The 17344-nt window shown below is 44.1% G+C and overlaps 1 protein-coding gene across 20 annotated transcripts in view; it reads left to right on the plus strand.

Moving 5' to 3' along the window:
* The window catches only part of PUM1 (pumilio RNA binding family member 1), a 131649-nt gene extending 116655 nt beyond the window's left edge, over positions 1–14994 (plus strand). For all 20 annotated transcript variants that reach the window (XM_015572280.1, XM_006776466.2, XM_006776465.2 and 17 more), the window contains 5 exons: positions 339–476; positions 4487–4612; positions 5860–5981; positions 9329–9521; positions 13160–14994. In XM_015572280.1, the coding sequence (XP_015427766.1) occupies positions 339–476; positions 4487–4612; positions 5860–5981; positions 9329–9521; positions 13160–13291 (711 nt within the window). In that variant the 3' untranslated portion in view covers positions 13292–14994. The remainder of the gene's footprint in view (positions 1–338; positions 477–4486; positions 4613–5859; positions 5982–9328; positions 9522–13159) is intronic.
* The last annotated feature ends 2350 nt before the right edge of the window (positions 14995–17344 follow it).

A 17344-nucleotide genomic window follows, 5' to 3' on the forward strand; every position in this document is an offset into this window, starting at 1 on the left:
GTTGTCTGAAATTGAACCTGGTACCCTTCAATCTGCAGGCCGATGCTCTATCCACTGAGTCGAACCAGCTAGGGCAAGATGTCTACATTTTTAATCTTCCAGAGGTCTTTTGCAAGTTAGAATAGTTTTTTAGACTGGTTACTGTTACAGGAGGTTGCTAACATGTGGAAAAACTCTTTTCATCATTTATTGCCATGGTGTGCCATCCCTAAGCTGTTCCACTTTCATTATCATGATTCTCTCCCTCGTCAGTGCTTTTGTGTTTGGTAAGAACATTGATTGTCCAGCTGTTTGCTTGCTGTGATTCTGGTGGTGCTTTCTTTCCCTGTCTCCAATAGAATGAGATGGTTCGGGAACTAGATGGCCACGTCCTGAAGTGTGTGAAAGACCAGAATGGCAATCACGTGGTTCAGAAATGCATTGAATGTGTGCAGCCTCAGTCTTTGCAGTTTATTATTGATGCATTTAAGGGTCAGGTAAGTGACTTGGGAAAGAAATAAGGGAACAAATTAATGTGGTATTTCCACTGTGGGCTGAGAACAGGATAGGATTTTTGGAGTGTTCTCAAGTGCTGCAGTAAATTGCAGCTCTGTTCACTTGTGTCAGATGCCTAGCTCTGTGTACCCAAGTCTCTTTCTTCCTTTAAGTATCTGTGGATCTTCTGTCATTACTGCAGATGTCTGCTCATGTTGGGATGAGTTAGTCATCAGAGTTGTTAAAGGTAAATCTTATATTTGAAGGATGGATTTTTTCCTTTGGTTAAGTACTATTTATGTGGATATTTAAAAGTTTTGATCACATTTTAAAAAACAAGGTGTTTCCTGCTTAATTTTGGGGAGGATGGGATGGTGATCACATTTATTTGAACTGTATTAAGTGACAATAGCTTCAAATTTTTCTGAGTTAACGGTATGTCATAAGAGCTTATATGTACCTCCGCCCCTTTTTTTAATGCAGTGGACAGTTTAAAAATATATATTTTTAATTGATTTTAGAGACGGGGGTGAAGGGAGGAAGAGAGACAGGAGAGGGGAGAGAAACATTGATTGGCTTCCTCCTGCACACCCCCTATTGAGGATTGAGCCCAAAACCCAGGCATCTGCCCTCACCAGGGATGGAACTGGTGACCCTTAAAAAAAAAACCCACAAAACCTTGCGTACTTACTCAACAGCCTATATAATAAAGAGGTAATATGCAAATTGACCATCGCACCCTCGTACAAGATGGCGGGCAGGGGAGGGCAGTTGTGGGTGACCAGGCTGCAGGGGAGGGCAGTTAGGGGTGACCAGGCCAGCAGGGGAGGGCATTTGGGGGTGACGAGGCCAGCGGGGTGGGCAGATGGGGACAATCGGGCTGTCAGGGAAGAAATTAGGCATTGATCTGGCTGACAGGGGAGTGGTTAGGGGGTTATCAGGCTGGCAGGCAGAAGCGGTTAGGGGCAATCAGGCAGACCGGCAGACGAGCGGGTGGGAGCTAGAAGTCCCAGATTGTGAGAGGGATGTCCAACTACCCTGTGGGATCGGGCCTAAACCGGCAGTCGGACCTCCCCTGATGGGTCACAGATTGGAGAGGGTGCAGACTGGGCTGAGGGACATCCCCCCACCCCGTGCATTAACACACACACACACACACACACACACACACACCAGTGCATGAATTTTATGCACTGGGCCTCTAGTTATATTATATAACTGGAGTAAACTGTAGAAACCTACAGTATTACAAGTAAATATTTAAAACATAATGTTGAATGAAATAAGTTGTTTCAGACTGTTTGTGTTTATTATATTTATAACATTATAATTGGTCAGAAACATACAGTATACCATTAAAGTACTTAGTTTTGCACATGAAGCTACATATATAGAATCTACACTAATAAAAGACAAACATGAAAATTGACTGTACCTTCGCTACGACTTAAGCCATGCCCACCAGCCACTCTGAGCGACTATATGCAAATTAACCTAACCAAGATGGTGGCTGGCAGCCACGGAGCTGGAGCAAGCAGGAGGCTTGGTTGCCCCAATGACGGAGGAAGCCAAGCTTCCTGCCTGCCGCGGCAGGCTTTGAGCTCCACTCAGAGCAACAAAGTTTCAATTATAGAAGGTAAATAAACCCCAGATACCTGCTTTCAGCAAGCTGTGGCCCAGAGCTGAAGTGAGCAGGAGTGGGTTGCCCCTGGTGATGGAGGAAGCCAAGTTTTCCTCCTGCTCTCCCTGGCCGGCTCTGAGCTCCTCTCAAGGCTACAAAGTTTCAATTATAGAAGGTAAATAAATCTCAGAATAAAAAAAGAAAAAGAGAGGCTGGGAGCTTCTGTCATCGGGGGGGCTTGGCCAGCCTGAAAATGGCCCTCAGCCCCTCACCCAGACTGGCCAGGCACCCCAGTGGGGACCCCTCACCCTATAGGGGGTGTGGCCAGCCTGAAAACAGCCATCAGCCCCTCACCCAGGCTGTCCAAATCTCCATGGGGTGAGGGTCCCCACTGTGGAGGAGGTGGGGGGCTTGACCAGCCTGCAAACAACCAAGCACTTAGTGCAGTGACTGGCAGTAAGCATTTAATAAGTGTTAGCTGTTGTTACTGTTCTTACAATTATTGTCATGATTCTTTTTTTTTAAATATATTTTATTGATTTTTTACAGAGAGGAAGGGAGAGAGATAGAAACATCGATGAGAGAGAAACACCGATCAGCTGCCTCCTGCATATCTCCCACTGGGAATGTGCCCGCAACCCAGGTACATGCCCTTGCGCTCTATCCACTGAGCCAAACCAGTTTCGGCATGGTTCTTTTTCTTAAAAAATATTTTTATTGATTTTAGAGAGGAAGGGAAAGGGAGAAAGAAATACCAATGAGAGAAAATCCATTGATTTGCTGTCTCCTGGCCACCTCCTACTGGGGATTGAACTTGCAACCCAGGCATGTGTCCTTGACTGGAATCAAGCCAGGGACCCTTCAGTTCACAGGCTAATGCTCCATCCACTGAGCTAAACTAGCTAGGACTCATTATTCTTTTTATATTTTCTATTTTTATTGATTTCAGAGGGGAAGGAAAAGGGAGAGAGACAGAAACATCAATGATGGGAATCATTGATTGGCTTTCTCCTGTATACCACCTACTGGGGTGGGAGCCTGCAACCTGGGCATGTGCCCCGAGCAGGAATTGAACTGTGACTTCCTGGTTCATAGGTTGACACTTAACCACGGAGCCACACTAGCCAGCCTATACTTGTTTTTAAAGTCCTCACAATGAAGATATTTTTCCTTTAGAGAATGTGGGGGAGGGGTGTGTGTGGGAGAAAGGGAGGGAGGGAGGGAGGGATTGGTTGCCACTCGCATTCGCCCTACTGGGGCCAGTGATCAAATCTGCAACCCAGGTTTGTGCCCTTGCAGGAATAAAACTGCAACCCTTTGGTTTACTGGCCAACACTCTTAACCACTAAGCCACACCAGTAGGACAGTTGTCATTATGCTTGACTAGAGGCCCGGTGCATGAAATTTGTGCACTCAGTAGGGGGGGTGGCTCCCTCAGCCCTGCACCCTTTCACAGTCTGGAAGCCCTTGGGGGATATCCAACTGATGGCTTAGGCCCGCTCCCCCTAGGCCTAAGCCAGCAGTTGGACATCCTTAGTGCTGCTGCAGAGGCGAGAGAGGCTACCGCCACCGCCGCTGTGCTCATCAGCTGTGAGCCCAGCTTTTGGCTGAGCGGTGCTCCCCCTGTGGAGCGCACTGACCACCAGGGGGCAGCCCCTGCATCGAGCGTCTGTCCCCTGGTGATCAGTGTCCGTCATAGCGACCAGTCGTTCCGCTGTTTGGTTGATTTGCATATTAAACTTTTATTACATAGGATAACATCTGAGGTGCAAGTTTGGCTAGGAAGGGCAGAATTGAGATAGGACACCTGAAGCCTGTGTCTTATCTTGCACCAGACCCAATAAAAAAGCTTTATATCCCAGTTTGATTCAGAACATTACTTTGTGATTATGTGAAAGCACTTAAGATTTGATTGCAGACCTTTTTCTGTTTGTTGTTGTGTGTTTTTTTCTTTGTTTTTTGCCTCTGTCCTTTGACACAGTGAACTCTTAACTAAGTGTTTTTCATGATCTTGACTAATTCTGTTCTTTTTTAGTCTTCTTGGAAAAGTATTTTTCATCTCTGAATTTATGTATGTGTGATTTCCTAGAGTAGTTAAGAAATGGGCTTCCATATACACGTTATTATTTGTAGAGAGAACTTAATGTAATATTTATAATTGGGCTTTTGAATCAGACTAGGACATCATATCCTGGCTCTATCATTTACTGTCTGTATGCCTGCACATCATGTAGACTTAAAGGGTCTTCGGTTTTCTCATCTGTATGTAGAGAATACATTCATGATTGTCTCTCAAGGTCACGGAGAAGATTAGTGGGATCATGTATATTAATATGAAGCATTAAAAGAAGCAGCAGTCATTTTTGGCTTTCTTATGTTTGTCTGCCCTAGGTATTTGCTTTGTCCACGCATCCTTATGGTTGCCGAGTGATTCAGCGGATCCTGGAGCACTGCCTCCCTGACCAGACACTGCCTATCTTAGAGGAGCTGCACCAGCACACCGAGCAACTTGTGCAGGTAGTGGAGTTGCCAGTAGAGTAACTGCAAACACCTGGGGGCTCGTGCAGGCCCAGAGCTTGTGTGTTTTCTCAGCACAGGTATCCGTTCCAGTAAAGGTTAATGTTAATGTGTTTAAAATGCCCACTGAAGCTTTGGGCAGGTTTTCATTTATACCAGCCTGCTTATTGTTTTGGGAATATGGGTAGTGACTAGAGCCTGGCCTTGGAGCAAAGAGGACGTGCCTGCCGGAGCTCTGCTTTGGACTCACTAGCTATGTCATCATGGGCAGGCCATTTAATTTGTCTGGGTCTGTTTTATCTTTTAAAACGAACTAAGTGGATTAATTGATTTCTTTCTAGCTTTGATACTTTGTCTTTCATCTACCATTAAAAATTTCTTCCACATCATACTAACCATTTGTCCATTTTCTACGTGTAGAATGTTATACTGAAGAAATTTTTTTTTAAAAGCCATAATTTGTTTCTATTTAAAATTTCAAGAGACTTTAAAAAGGCTCAAAGGCCCAAAGATGTCTTGGAGCAGTTTTTTTTGTTTTGTAGGGGTTTTTTTGGTGAGAAGTATGATATTGTAAATTATTAATTAGTCCTTGTAGAAGAATTTGAAAGTGCAGAAAGCAGCAACAAAAGAAAAGAAATGATCCATGATCCTACCATCCAGAAGCAAACACATTTGGCATTGGCCATTAAAAAAAATACTACTTGTATGTTCTTAATTTTTTACATCTTACAAATAAATATTTTTGCCTCTAGAATTGCTTGCACACATTTATTCTCTCAAAGATCTTCCACTTTAGATGAATGACTATATTTGTAATATTATTTAATCAGGCATTGTCTGTTTTGTTGGACATCAGCTTTGTTTCCAGTTTTTCGTTGTACATAGGTCCAGTGAAGTTTGTGCTTTTTTTATTCCTACCTCCCTAGCCCCCTGCCACTGCCTTTTTTTTTTTCTCCAGTTTTGAGGAGGCTTGCTTTCTTGTAGATAATATTTTATGAAGAACCCAACTAGATCTTTTGGGCATAAAAATATTAGAAATATTCTATTGTGTAATAGTGATGTATTCCTATTTTGTGATCATAGGAAAATTGTCATTACCTATTTAAAAATTCTTATGTGTTCATTAGTATTCAGGTAAGCCATGATAATGCTACAGGAAAATAGGTGTTGATTAGATGTAAGGATTTTGGTAATCCACTGAACTCATTTCTATATGAATTTTATTTCTTTTACTGTTTCTCAAACAGGATCAATATGGAAATTATGTAATCCAGCATGTATTGGAACATGGTCGTCCTGAGGATAAAAGTAAAATTGTAGCAGAAATTCGAGGCAATGTACTCGTATTGAGTCAGCACAAATTTGCAAGGTACGGGCTTTGAATTACAGTAGACAGTTTTTTAGAAGAGAGGATTAAATAGTATTTTAGGTCTAGAGAGAAAAATAATTTTCATTCTTTTAAAAAATGTTTATTTTTCTTAAAGTATGCCTAGTTTAATTAAAACATTAGATTGTTCGATTATAAAGTATAAGACATAAGAAGTCCCGTAGTGGGCTCCTCATTTCCTTAGCCCATAATATAAGTTTTGTTCTTTGGTAAACAACTTTCATTAACTTATTTGTTCGGAATTGTGACATGTTCTTTACTCAGTTTCCTCTTTCGCACCTGCATTACGAGGCAGTATATCGTATCTGTGTATAGGCCTTTGTATTCTTAGAATCTTTCTCATTCTTCATATTGCCAGCTCAAGAATAAAGTGCACTAGTCATTCCCAGGTTGTGAAAGATGTCTGGATACCTTATAAGTAGCAGGGGCTGGAGAAGAAATCGATAGCCCTCCACTCCAGTGGCTTAGTAGTATGGTCTTCTAAATAGAATTTGCATTTGCTGCCATACACAGAACAGAGTAGTTCATATTTTTCTTCTCTGGTTTTTAGGATAAATTTCAAGGCACGTGTGACGTAATCTTGATGTTTTTAAATGGCTTATTTTTAGTTTGTAAAAATCTTATACCATTATAGCATGGAAAATACAGAAAAGAAATAAAGAGAGTCATTGTCTCAGTAGCCTAACCATATTAGGGACATCTCTTAGAGCTTGTGTTACCCCCTACCCCCCAACCCTCCCAACTCCCCCCATGACCAGAGAAAATAGGGATCGGAATCTCTTAGGTCTCTTCTTTGGGTCACTGTCCTATTTACTTTTTTGTTTATTGTATTTAATATCACCCTTGGATATAGCATAGTGTTAATATTACAATAGCCTTGTGTTCAGATAAGGACCGAGCAGCTATTGTGGGCACTGCTGTCCCACAGATAACAATTATAAATTATGGACAAAATGCCAAAAAAAGCTATGAAGGCATTAGAGAATAAACAAGAGCAGGCAGAATGGAGGGTGGGAGTGGGACTGTTGCTACTTGGAAGCAGGTAATTGCACTGAGGAAATTGCCCTTCCCCCATTTAAATTTTTTTTTTTACTATATTAAGATATAATTGACATACAACAATGTGCAACTTTGAGGTGTACAATGTGTTGGTTTGATACATGTATATATTGCACTATAACTACAGTTGCATTAGCTAGCACCTTAATGTCACATTAAGACATTATGTTGAGAACCATTATGATCTAGTCTCTTAGCAACTTTGAAGTTTATAATACAGTATTGTTGACTATAATCAGGAAATTTCCTGTTTTTATTGGCCTTTAGCCTATAGGCCCTTCCAAGTCTGCTCCATGCTGGGCTCCTAAATTGGGATGGAAAATCTCTAGAATCCCAGAAGGCAGAGTTTAGGGCACTCATGGCAGTAGAACTGACAAAAAATGACAGGGAAGAAATCTGGAAAGGAAGAGAACCATGGAGGAGGTGGGGAGGCCTATATTTAAACTTCCCAAGTATCTGGTTGACTCCCAAATCACATTTGCATGGGATACACTCTAGGCAGCCCAACGAAGGCTAAAAGAAATAAACTGAGAGTTCACCTGCTGCCTACTGTGTGGGAGAAGTTTGCGGTTTGAGTTTAGTCAACTTAACTCCACTAAAAAAAAAAAGGAGTTGGAGGAGTAATATTCTTTGGAGAAACATAAGAAACGTAACAGAACTCAGTTTCTACAGGATATCATCTTCTATGTCTAGATAATAGGAAAATGTGACCTGTACTCAACAAAAGCGAAAAAACACACCACCACCCAGATCTTGGAGTTAGCAGAGGCGGGTTATAAAGTAGCTATTATCCTTACAGTCAGGATGTAATAAAATTCACTATATAGCCTTAAGAGCAAATTAGAGATACCAGAAGAAAGAGCCATTAAAATGGAAAACACATCAATAGGAATACACCAAAAAATAGGTTAGTGGCTTTCTTACATTTTTGGTGACTCAGGGTACAAAGTAGATTTTTCATTGACTTTGCATGCACAGGCACACACACACGTAACTGAAGCTGTTTTGTCTGCGGTTGATCCTGATGCTTACTATTCTGTTTTCATTTTTTGAAATAAAGCTGTTCACAAATCACTAAGTTGATTTTAGCCCCACAAATGGTTTGGGAACCATAGTTTCAGAAATACTAGAATAAACTTTAAAGACTGAAACAATATCTATTATGTATTAAGGTGGAAGCCAAATGGGATCCCATAGTGGTAGCTGATTACCTGCTTGCGTTGCAGCCAGAATGACTGCCCTGTCCCCAACCCAGTTTGTAGAAGGTTATGTTCTGCTCCTAACCACTTTGTAGGGGAAAGTGGGCCTGGGGTGGATGAAGATACACCCAGCCAAGCAGTCATGAAAAGTGTTGAGTTCTTTGTCTGAACAATTGAAGATTATGGCTGGCTTTGTGTTCTCTGAACCAGCCCAGTAATATCTTAACTCCTTCTTCTACTAAGGGAGAAGCTAGCGGCTATTAGGTGATTCATATCTTCAGCTCATGCTAGTATTGCATAGTACTGTAGAAGGAAGGGGAAAAAGTTTTTCTATGTCGCTGTATCAGATGGGAGAGGCTGTTGTCTTAATTAGACTTGATAGGTTAACTCTCCAGATATGATACGTTTCTTCATTCAATATGTCTGTTGAGCCTCTCTTAACACATTGCGGACGGAGCATGAGAATTCTCGCTTCATATTACACAGTGTTTTTACAGAGTATTATACTTTAAAAATACATTAGCTTGTAAGAACACGTAATAAACTACTTCAAAATGCAATGGATATTTAATTTTAAAGTGTGCCTTTAACATTTATGTAAAAGGTTTTTTGTACTCGTTCAATAGAAACTTAATCTGGCCACTGGTAAAGCTAGCAATAAAACTACATGTCCGCAATGTGGGAAGTACCAAGCAGAACTTGGCACTAGGTATATAGACATAAGTAAGACTTGTTTCTGGCTTCATAAGCCCACAGAAGTGGAGACATTTTGATTCATGTTGAGATTACGCTCATTAACCGGTTCATCTGTTAACCAGTCTTGTGAACCTGTGTTCAAGTTCCTTCACTTACCTGGGCTTGTTACCCTCCTCTGTTAGAGGTTGGCCTTGGCCATGGTTCACATTGGAAGCCACAGATGGCAAAGGTGGAGAGTCTCAGAGCCAAGCAGTTGATGAATTCATCTTCTAAAAATGTTAAGATCTTTTGCTGCTTATTCTGAGGTCAGGGCAGAGGCCAGACAAGCACTAGGTCCCTTTTCTAAGTGATGTTCCTGGATTTGTCTCGTTACAGCAATGTTGTGGAAAAGTGTGTCACTCATGCCTCCCGCACGGAGCGTGCTGTGCTCATCGATGAGGTCTGCACCATGAACGACGGTCCCCACAGTGCCTTATACACCATGATGAAGGACCAGTATGCCAACTACGTGGTCCAGAAGATGATCGATGTGGCAGAGCCAGCCCAGCGGAAGATAGTCATGCATAAGGTAGGGAGGTAGGCAGATCTGAGAGAGGAAATGTGTAAGGCCTTGGGTTCTTCATGTTTCTGAAATGCAGAGGAGGGTGAACATCTTGCTTCTTTTGGCAGACTGTCACTAAGCTATGTCTCATGCTGTGCTTTTTCCTTTTATCTGAAGTGGCCGTTCCATGTTTGCAACCCCTCCTTTGTCAATAACTCGCTGTTGTGAAAGAGTCTTAAACTCATTCCTTGAGAAGGATTTCCCTCCCTGATTTTAGGCCAAGCTTTTATCCATTTGCTCCTGAGAGACCAGCTTCTCGGTCCAACAAATCAGTCTGCCTGCCTCGTTTCCTCTCTCCCTCCTTTCTTACTCATTCACCCACCACCATTCACCGACCGAGTGCCTGCCCAGTGCAGTGGCTGGCCTGGCACATTGACCTGATGCCCACTTTGTGCCAGACACCAGCACAGAGATGACCAAGATGATCCCTGCCCTCAGAGCACAGTTTGGGAAGAGCGATGGGAAGCAGTGGTGAGAGCACATGCCCCGAGTCTTTGAAGGAAGGCTTTTTTTTAAAAAAATCCTCACTTGAGGATGTTTTTTTAAATTGATTTTTAGAGAGAGTGGAAGGGGAAGAGGGGAGAGCAAGAGAGAGGGAGAGAGAAACAATGATATGAGAGAGATACATTGCTTGGTTGCCTCCCGCATGCACCCTGACTGGGGATGGGGGATTGAACCTGCAACCTAAGGACGTGCCCTTGGCTGGGGATCGAACCCGCAATTCTTTGGTATATATGCTCTAACCACTGAGAAACACTGGCCAGGGCTGAAGAAAGGCTTTGCACGAGGAGAAGTCCACGCTAAAGAGGAGTCAGACAGGAAAAGAGAACAGGGACAGAAGTCGAAAGCGTTGGGTCCTGTGAGTGGGAGCTGACCAAGAAAGCACCTGCAGAGGGGAGAGACTCAAACAAAACACTGCATTGGTGTTGGTGATGGCGATTGAAGGCTGGGGGAGTCCAAAGTCCTTGTGGTGTGAGGCTCCTGGCAATGCGGGTCAGGAGGCTGGGGAAGGCGGAATATAGGAAACCTGCAGAAATGTAGAACGCGTCCACTCACCCACAAAGACTCATGAAGCACATTCTCCATAGCAAGCCCTCCTCCAGCGGGGCTGCTGTGTGGTGAGAACGACAGTGTTTGCTCACGTGGTGCTGCAGGGGAATTCTGGGGGGTGCTGTGTGACAGTGTGGAAAGGTGCCTCTTTTAACGTGGGGGCACAGAGATGGTTCCCCAAGAGAGTGACTTTTTTTGTATTTTACTGATTTTTTACAGAGAGGAAGGGAGAGTGATAGAGAGTTAGAAACATCAATCAGCTGCCTCCTGTACACCCCCTACTGGGGATGTGCCCGCAACCAAGGTACATGCCCTTGACCAGAATCGAACCTGGGACCCTTGAGTCCGCAGGCTGACGCTCTATCCACTGAGCCAAACCAGTTAGGGCAAGAGAGTGACATTTGAATAATGTCACTTTCCAGGCTGAGGGAACCTGGGTTGTGAAGGTTTGAAAGCAGGATATAAGACAGTATATTCACGTAGTAGATTAAGTTCATTAGGGCAGGACTGTGGTGCCAAAGTCACATTTACATTTCAAATCATTGTCCTGGCTGGGGAGTAAGTGGAGCATGGGAAGCTGAGGAGGCAGTGAGGAGACTGGATGGGAAGCTGTTGAAATAGTGAAGCCAAGAGCCAATCAAACCTATGTCTCCCAAACTAACAGGTATAAAGCTTCCTGGACATCTGAGCTTCCCCAGAGTTTCCAAAGTCCTAACTCGAGCCCCTGGAGCTCTGGCGGGGCCGCCAGGAACACAGTGGAGGCTGAGTGCAGGGTGGACGTTCTAAGTGATCATTATGGGGTGTGTAGTGGGCCAGCACTTGCACATTGAAAGCAGTTCAGAACGCATAAAGGCCAACAGCAGAAGCCGCAGATCTGCGCCACAGACCCTCAGTCTAGAAGAGGTTAGCTAACAAAGCCAAACAACAACGGGATTTTCTAAAAACCAAAAAGTTAAGCCAAGAGATGGTGGTGGCTTTGGAATGGAAGAGACGTGGATAGAATTCGGGTTAGCAGTTAAATTGGATGAGGAAGTTGAGAGAGGAGGATGAGTGCCAAGAATCTAAAAATCTAAGAGGTTTTAGCTCTTTCACTGCTAAGCCCTAACCTTTGTAGCAAGAGGAAGCATTGGGAATGGAGTGGGTGATTACTCTTCACTTCCCATTGAATCAAGTACAAATAGGTTCCATAATATGACACATGGGCGTACACACGGGTGGTTAGTGTTTTTGTCCTGATAAGAGAGGTGTAAAGGTCGAGTGGCTGAACTCATTGGCCATCCCATCCCAGGGAGAGCAAGGGGGTTGAATTTCAAATAGTAATGACAAAAGCATTAGCACGCACACAACCTCACTACAACCCAAATGAAAGTGAAGCATTATAGATTTTTTTTTTTTTTTACAGGTGAATTTAGGGATGTTAGGTAGATGTCTAGGTTGCACAGCTCAGAATTCAAGCCAAGGACTATTATGAATAAGTTTCCCTCGTAGGCTTCTCGGTGAGAATGCCGTAGCTGCTATAGGTCTGTCTCCTCTGTGGGCTGTAGAAGTGGTTTCAGGAGCCACTTGGCCCTTCCTTGCTTTGAGGACACAGAGAGACAAACAGTTGTCCTCGTGGGACTCTCAGTCTGGAGAGCTTGTCCAGAGTGTTTGAGAACGCAAGTGCGAGTGGCATGCAGATGCGTGTGCGAGGATGGGTGGTCCAGCAAGTGGTTGTGAACACACTGTGTGACAGGCTGTAACTGACGTGTGTAGGAAACTCCATGAGCTCACAGAAGAGGAATGGTGGTTCCAGAGCGGCAGCGTCTGTCTGGTTGTCTGGGATGCACAGTAATTCTCCACGTGGATCTGCCCAGGGCGGGGAGAACAGGAGAATGCTGAGAGCTGAGCCCAGCTGGGCTTGCGGAGGTGAAGGATGAGACTGGCGCAGTAGGCAGTGCCATGAGAGCACAGTGCGGAGAAAAAGTTCTGGAGGAGCCAGATAGTTGGGCTCAAATGTCTGTGCCATCCCTTGTTAGCCGTTGGACTTTGGGTGAGTGACTTCACCACTAGGCCTTCATCTTTTCCATCGATAAAACGGAGATAATCACACCTCCCTTAGGAGGCTTACATGAACCAGCCTGGCTCATGTGAGTCATTTTCTTTGTCAGTAGTAGCTTTCTGTGATCCTCTGTGAACTGGAGGTCAGGTTTAGGTGGTGAGCTTAGGATCCATGGTCCCTGAAAGTCCCCTCTCTGAAGGGCCGAGGGCGTGCCTTGGGAAGGCTCTGTGCAGTGGGCAGTGTGATTGTCAGTGAGAATGTCCTTTCTCCACATGCTGTCCTCGGAGTGAGTGGTCTGTGGCTGTTCAGTCTCCAAAGCCCTCACGTCCTGCATCAGCGCTCAGGATAGGTGCTGACTCTCCTCTAATGGGTCAGTAGGGCCCTAGAATTCGGTGCTTTGGCTGCACCAGTGAGAGGTATTGCTGTGGCCTGGCATTTGCAGTGCCCAGAAGCATGCTGGGAGCATGCCCAACTCTGTTTTCAGGCCAGAGTGACGCAAACTGTGCTTCCTCCTCAGATCCGGCCCCACATCGCGACTCTTCGGAAGTACACCTATGGCAAGCACATCCTGGCCAAGCTGGAGAAGTACTACATGAAGAATGGCGTTGACTTAGGGCCCATCTGTGGCCCCCCTAATGGTATTATCTGAGGCAGTGTCAGCCCTGTCCCCTCATTCCCACTGACCTCACTGGCCCACTGGCGAATCTAGCCAGCAACCAGAAATGTTCTAATGTAGAATCTGGAATGGTAAATGGTTGTGCCAGGACTACCCTCCAAAAAAAGGAATCAAATCCACAAGTGGAAAAGCCTTTGTAAATTTGTTTAATTTTATTACACATAACATGTACTAATTATTTTTTTTAATTGACTAATTGCCCTGTTGTTTTACTGGTGTATAGGATACTTGTACATAGGTAACCAATGTACATGGGAGGCCACATATTTTGTTCATTGTTGTATCTATATTCCACATGTGGAAACTTTCAGGGTGGTTGGTTTAACAAAAAAAACTAAAAAACACAGAAAAAAGGTTTTTAACTCATTTGCCTTGCTGGCAAGTTTTGCAAATAGCTCTTCCCCACCTCCTCATTTTAGTAAAAAACAAAAAGAAACAAAAAAACCTGGGAAGTTTGAATTTTAGTTAAATGAGCCCATACTGGCATTTAACACTGTTTATAAAGTATATATATATATATATATATATAAAATGAAAATTGTTTCAGAGTTGCTAAAGCTCCATTTTATGACATTAAGTTTATGAAACGTCTAAAATTGCCTTTTTTGGAGACTATTATGCTGAAGAAGATGGTGTAGTCCGTTTTGTGATGAGGAGACATGAACTCCCAGAATGTCTTTCAAGGCCGGGCGGGTGTAATTCTTTACTGCCTGTTGGATTTTTCTTTTAACATTGAAAGGCAAAATCTTGATTATTTAGCATGAGAAAAAAAAATCCAACTCTGCTTTTGGTCTTGCTTCTATAAATATATAGTGTATACTTGGTGTAGACTTTGCATATATACAAATTTGTAGTATTTTCTTGTTTTGATGTCTAATCTGTATCTATAATGTATCCTAGTAGTCGAACATACTTTTGATTGTACAATTGTACATTTGTATACCTGTAATGTAAATGTGGAGAAGTTTGAATCAACATAAACACGTTTTTTGGTAAGAAAAGAGAATTAGCCAGCCCTGTGCATTCAGTGTATATTCACACCTTTTATGGTCGTAGCAGATAGTGTTGTATATTGTAAATTGTAATTTCAACCAGAAGTAAATTTTTTCTTTTGAAGGAATAAATGTTCTTTATACAGCCTAGTTATATGTTTAAAAAGAAAAAAAATAGCTTGGTTTTATTTGTCATCCAGTCAGACTGTAGTGAGACCCTTTCTAAATGTTACTTAAGATGATTCAGTTCACGGTAGTGTTTTTTTAATCCTAAAAAGTAATGTTTTGCTTATTTTGTGACAGTCAAAAGGACGTGCAAAGTTTGGCCCTGCCCCAGCTTTCCTTACAATCAGAGCCCTCTCACCTTGTAAAGTGTGAACTGCCCTTCCTTTTTGTACAGAAGATGAACTGTATTTTGCATTTTGTCTACTTGTAAGTGAATGTAACATACTGTCAAATTTCCTTGTTTGAATATAGAATTGTAACACTACACGGTGTACATTTCCAGAGCCTTGTGTATATTTCCAATGAACTTTTTTGCAAGCACACTTGTAACCATATGTGTATAATTAACAAACCTGTGTATGCTTATGCCTGGGCAACTATTTTTTGTAACTCTTGTGTAGATTGTCTCTAAACAATGTGTGATCTTTATTTTGAAAAATACAGAACTTTGGAATCTGAGTTTGTGCTGTACCTTTTTTCTCTAATATAGTCCCCAGGACAGCCCTTTTGTTGTTTGTGCCTTTCTTCCTGCTTGTTTTGTTTTTTGTTTTGTGAGGGGACAGGAGTGGGAGGGAAAGAGACTTGAAATAGGGACAGGATATCAAACTTGTTCTTGAGCCCAGTTTGACCCGAAGATGTTGGGGCTAACCCAGGGGTGGGCTAACTTTTTGACTCGAGGGCCACAATGGGTTCTTAAACTGGACCGGAGGGCCTGAACAAAAGCATGGATGGAGTGTGTGTGTGAACTAATATAAATTCAAAGTAAACATCTTTACATAAAAGGGTACGGTCTTTTTTTTCAATAGTTTTATTCATTTCAAACGGCCTGCGGGCCGTAGTTTGCCCACGGCTGGATTAGCCTGTTGAGTGCTTTCAAAATCAAGACGCTCCACGTTAATCCAGATTTCCAACTTCTACTCAACACTCAGAATACTCGCCTCCCTGGGCCTGAGTCTGCACACCCATCCGGGAAGCATCGTCAGAAAGCCTGTGCCCTGCAATTTGCCCTGTTCCCTCTGGTGAGCATCACTGCTTCTTCCTGGGCTCGGCAGCACTTGTGAGCCCAGTAGATTAAGATGCAGTCAATTACAAATGTCACACAACCGAGTTAAATGTTGGGGCACCTGCTTTTCTGAGGCGGGTTCTGTAGGTGAGGCATCTGGATGGCTGCCCAGGCTGCCAGGCCTCCCCTCCCTGAGCCCCTTTCCTCTGGGCTGCTTGCGTCCTCACTCTGCCCACCACGCCCACATGCTGAGGCCGGCCCAGGGTGGCCTAGTGTCCTAGCTTGCTCATCTTATCCTCCAATTGGGGACCTCTTCCAGCTCTTGGTACAGGAGGCTCTGGGTCACTCAGGTGGCTGTCACTGTGTCTAAGGGTGCCCACCTTCCCTTCTCTAACTGCCACAGAAACATGGATCTGTGTTGGCAGTTACAGGACCAGGGAGGCCGGGTGGGAGCCCCATAGCCTCATGTCTGCAAGTGGAGCCTCAGGGTGGCAGCTGAAGATCACTGTGTGGTCCCCTCCCAAGGGCAAGGGAGGGTCACGAATGCCTGAGGTGCCAGGAATAAAGGGAGGCTAAAGGGAGCTGAGGTCTTCCCCCAGCCTTGTGCTGAGGCAGCAGTGGGCCCACCCGAGAGCATGCTGGGGCATTGCTGCCCGTGGCTCTGGAATCAGACTGGCTTCCCATATGCATCCCGCCCACCTCTCAGTGTGTGCCCTTGGGGGCACTCGTCTTTAACCAGATTCCTTGCTGGAAATGGGTTGAAGGTGAAAACATAGGTGAAGTGGCTCTCACAGCACGTCGTGGAAAGTCGTGGCTACTGAACAGTGCTTTCCTAGGCCTGTGCAGAAGCAGTTGAGCCAAGTAGGGGCTTGGGTTTCTTCCCGTTTGCCTCCTGCCTGGGACCTCGGGAGAGCCCGTTGGAGCTGTTTCCTCTAAGATTGCAGCGATGCCTCCCCGAGCTGCGGTGGGACAGAGTTGTTAGTAAATGCCACTGCCTGGCGCGTAGTAGGCACTCACGGGTTGGTTTTCTTTTCCACCTGGACTGCTTATACATAACATGGTTTTTTGTTTTTAAAAAAAATCTCCTTAATTCTCTTAGCATGTGATGAAATGTTTCATTTCTGTGGGGTTTTCTAGTGGTAACACAGCAAGATACTCGCTCAGAAACGGGAGCACCCCCGTGGCCCCTCCTGTTGGAAGCCTGTGTCTTGGAAGCCTGGGGAGGCTTTTCAGCCGGACAAATAGAGGGTGTGATTTGAAGGGCCTTTTATCACCTGGGTCATCTTTTCGAGGCCGTTTCCCTCTCTGCGAAATGAGGGAGGTAAATGGTAGCACCCATGTGAAAGTTTGGTTGTGAGGATGAAATCGTGTCCAGCGCAGCGCCCGCACACGTGTAATACATGTATCACCGTTCACCGTCAGCACCAGGTTGTGAGCAACACAACCCTTGTCCCTGATGTAAAAAGTTCCCATAAAGTCATTGGTCCTGAACGGACTCTGCCAGGTGCCTACAGAGATGGTTTATACATACTCTTTTTTAAAATTAAATTTGATTTTCCCCCATCATCCCCCCCATCCCCTCTTCTACCTCCCCCCACTCCTCTCTCCTCCCCTCCCCCTGTTGTCTGTGTTCATGAGTTCTTTCTCTCTTTTGCCCCACCCCCCCACACACATATTCTTTTATTCACAATAATCCTGCAAGGACTGTGTTTATTTTCTCCCATTTCATAGATATGCAAGCAGCTTCTGGGTTCTGACGGATCAGACCAGCTCTGGGCCTGAGGCTCCCCACCCCCACTCCCAGGG

The sequence above is a fragment of the Myotis davidii genome, unplaced genomic scaffold (genome assembly GCF_000327345.1).
Source record: "Myotis davidii unplaced genomic scaffold, ASM32734v1 scaffold228, whole genome shotgun sequence".
In the NCBI taxonomy this organism is placed as follows: Eukaryota; Metazoa; Chordata; class Mammalia; order Chiroptera; family Vespertilionidae; genus Myotis; species Myotis davidii.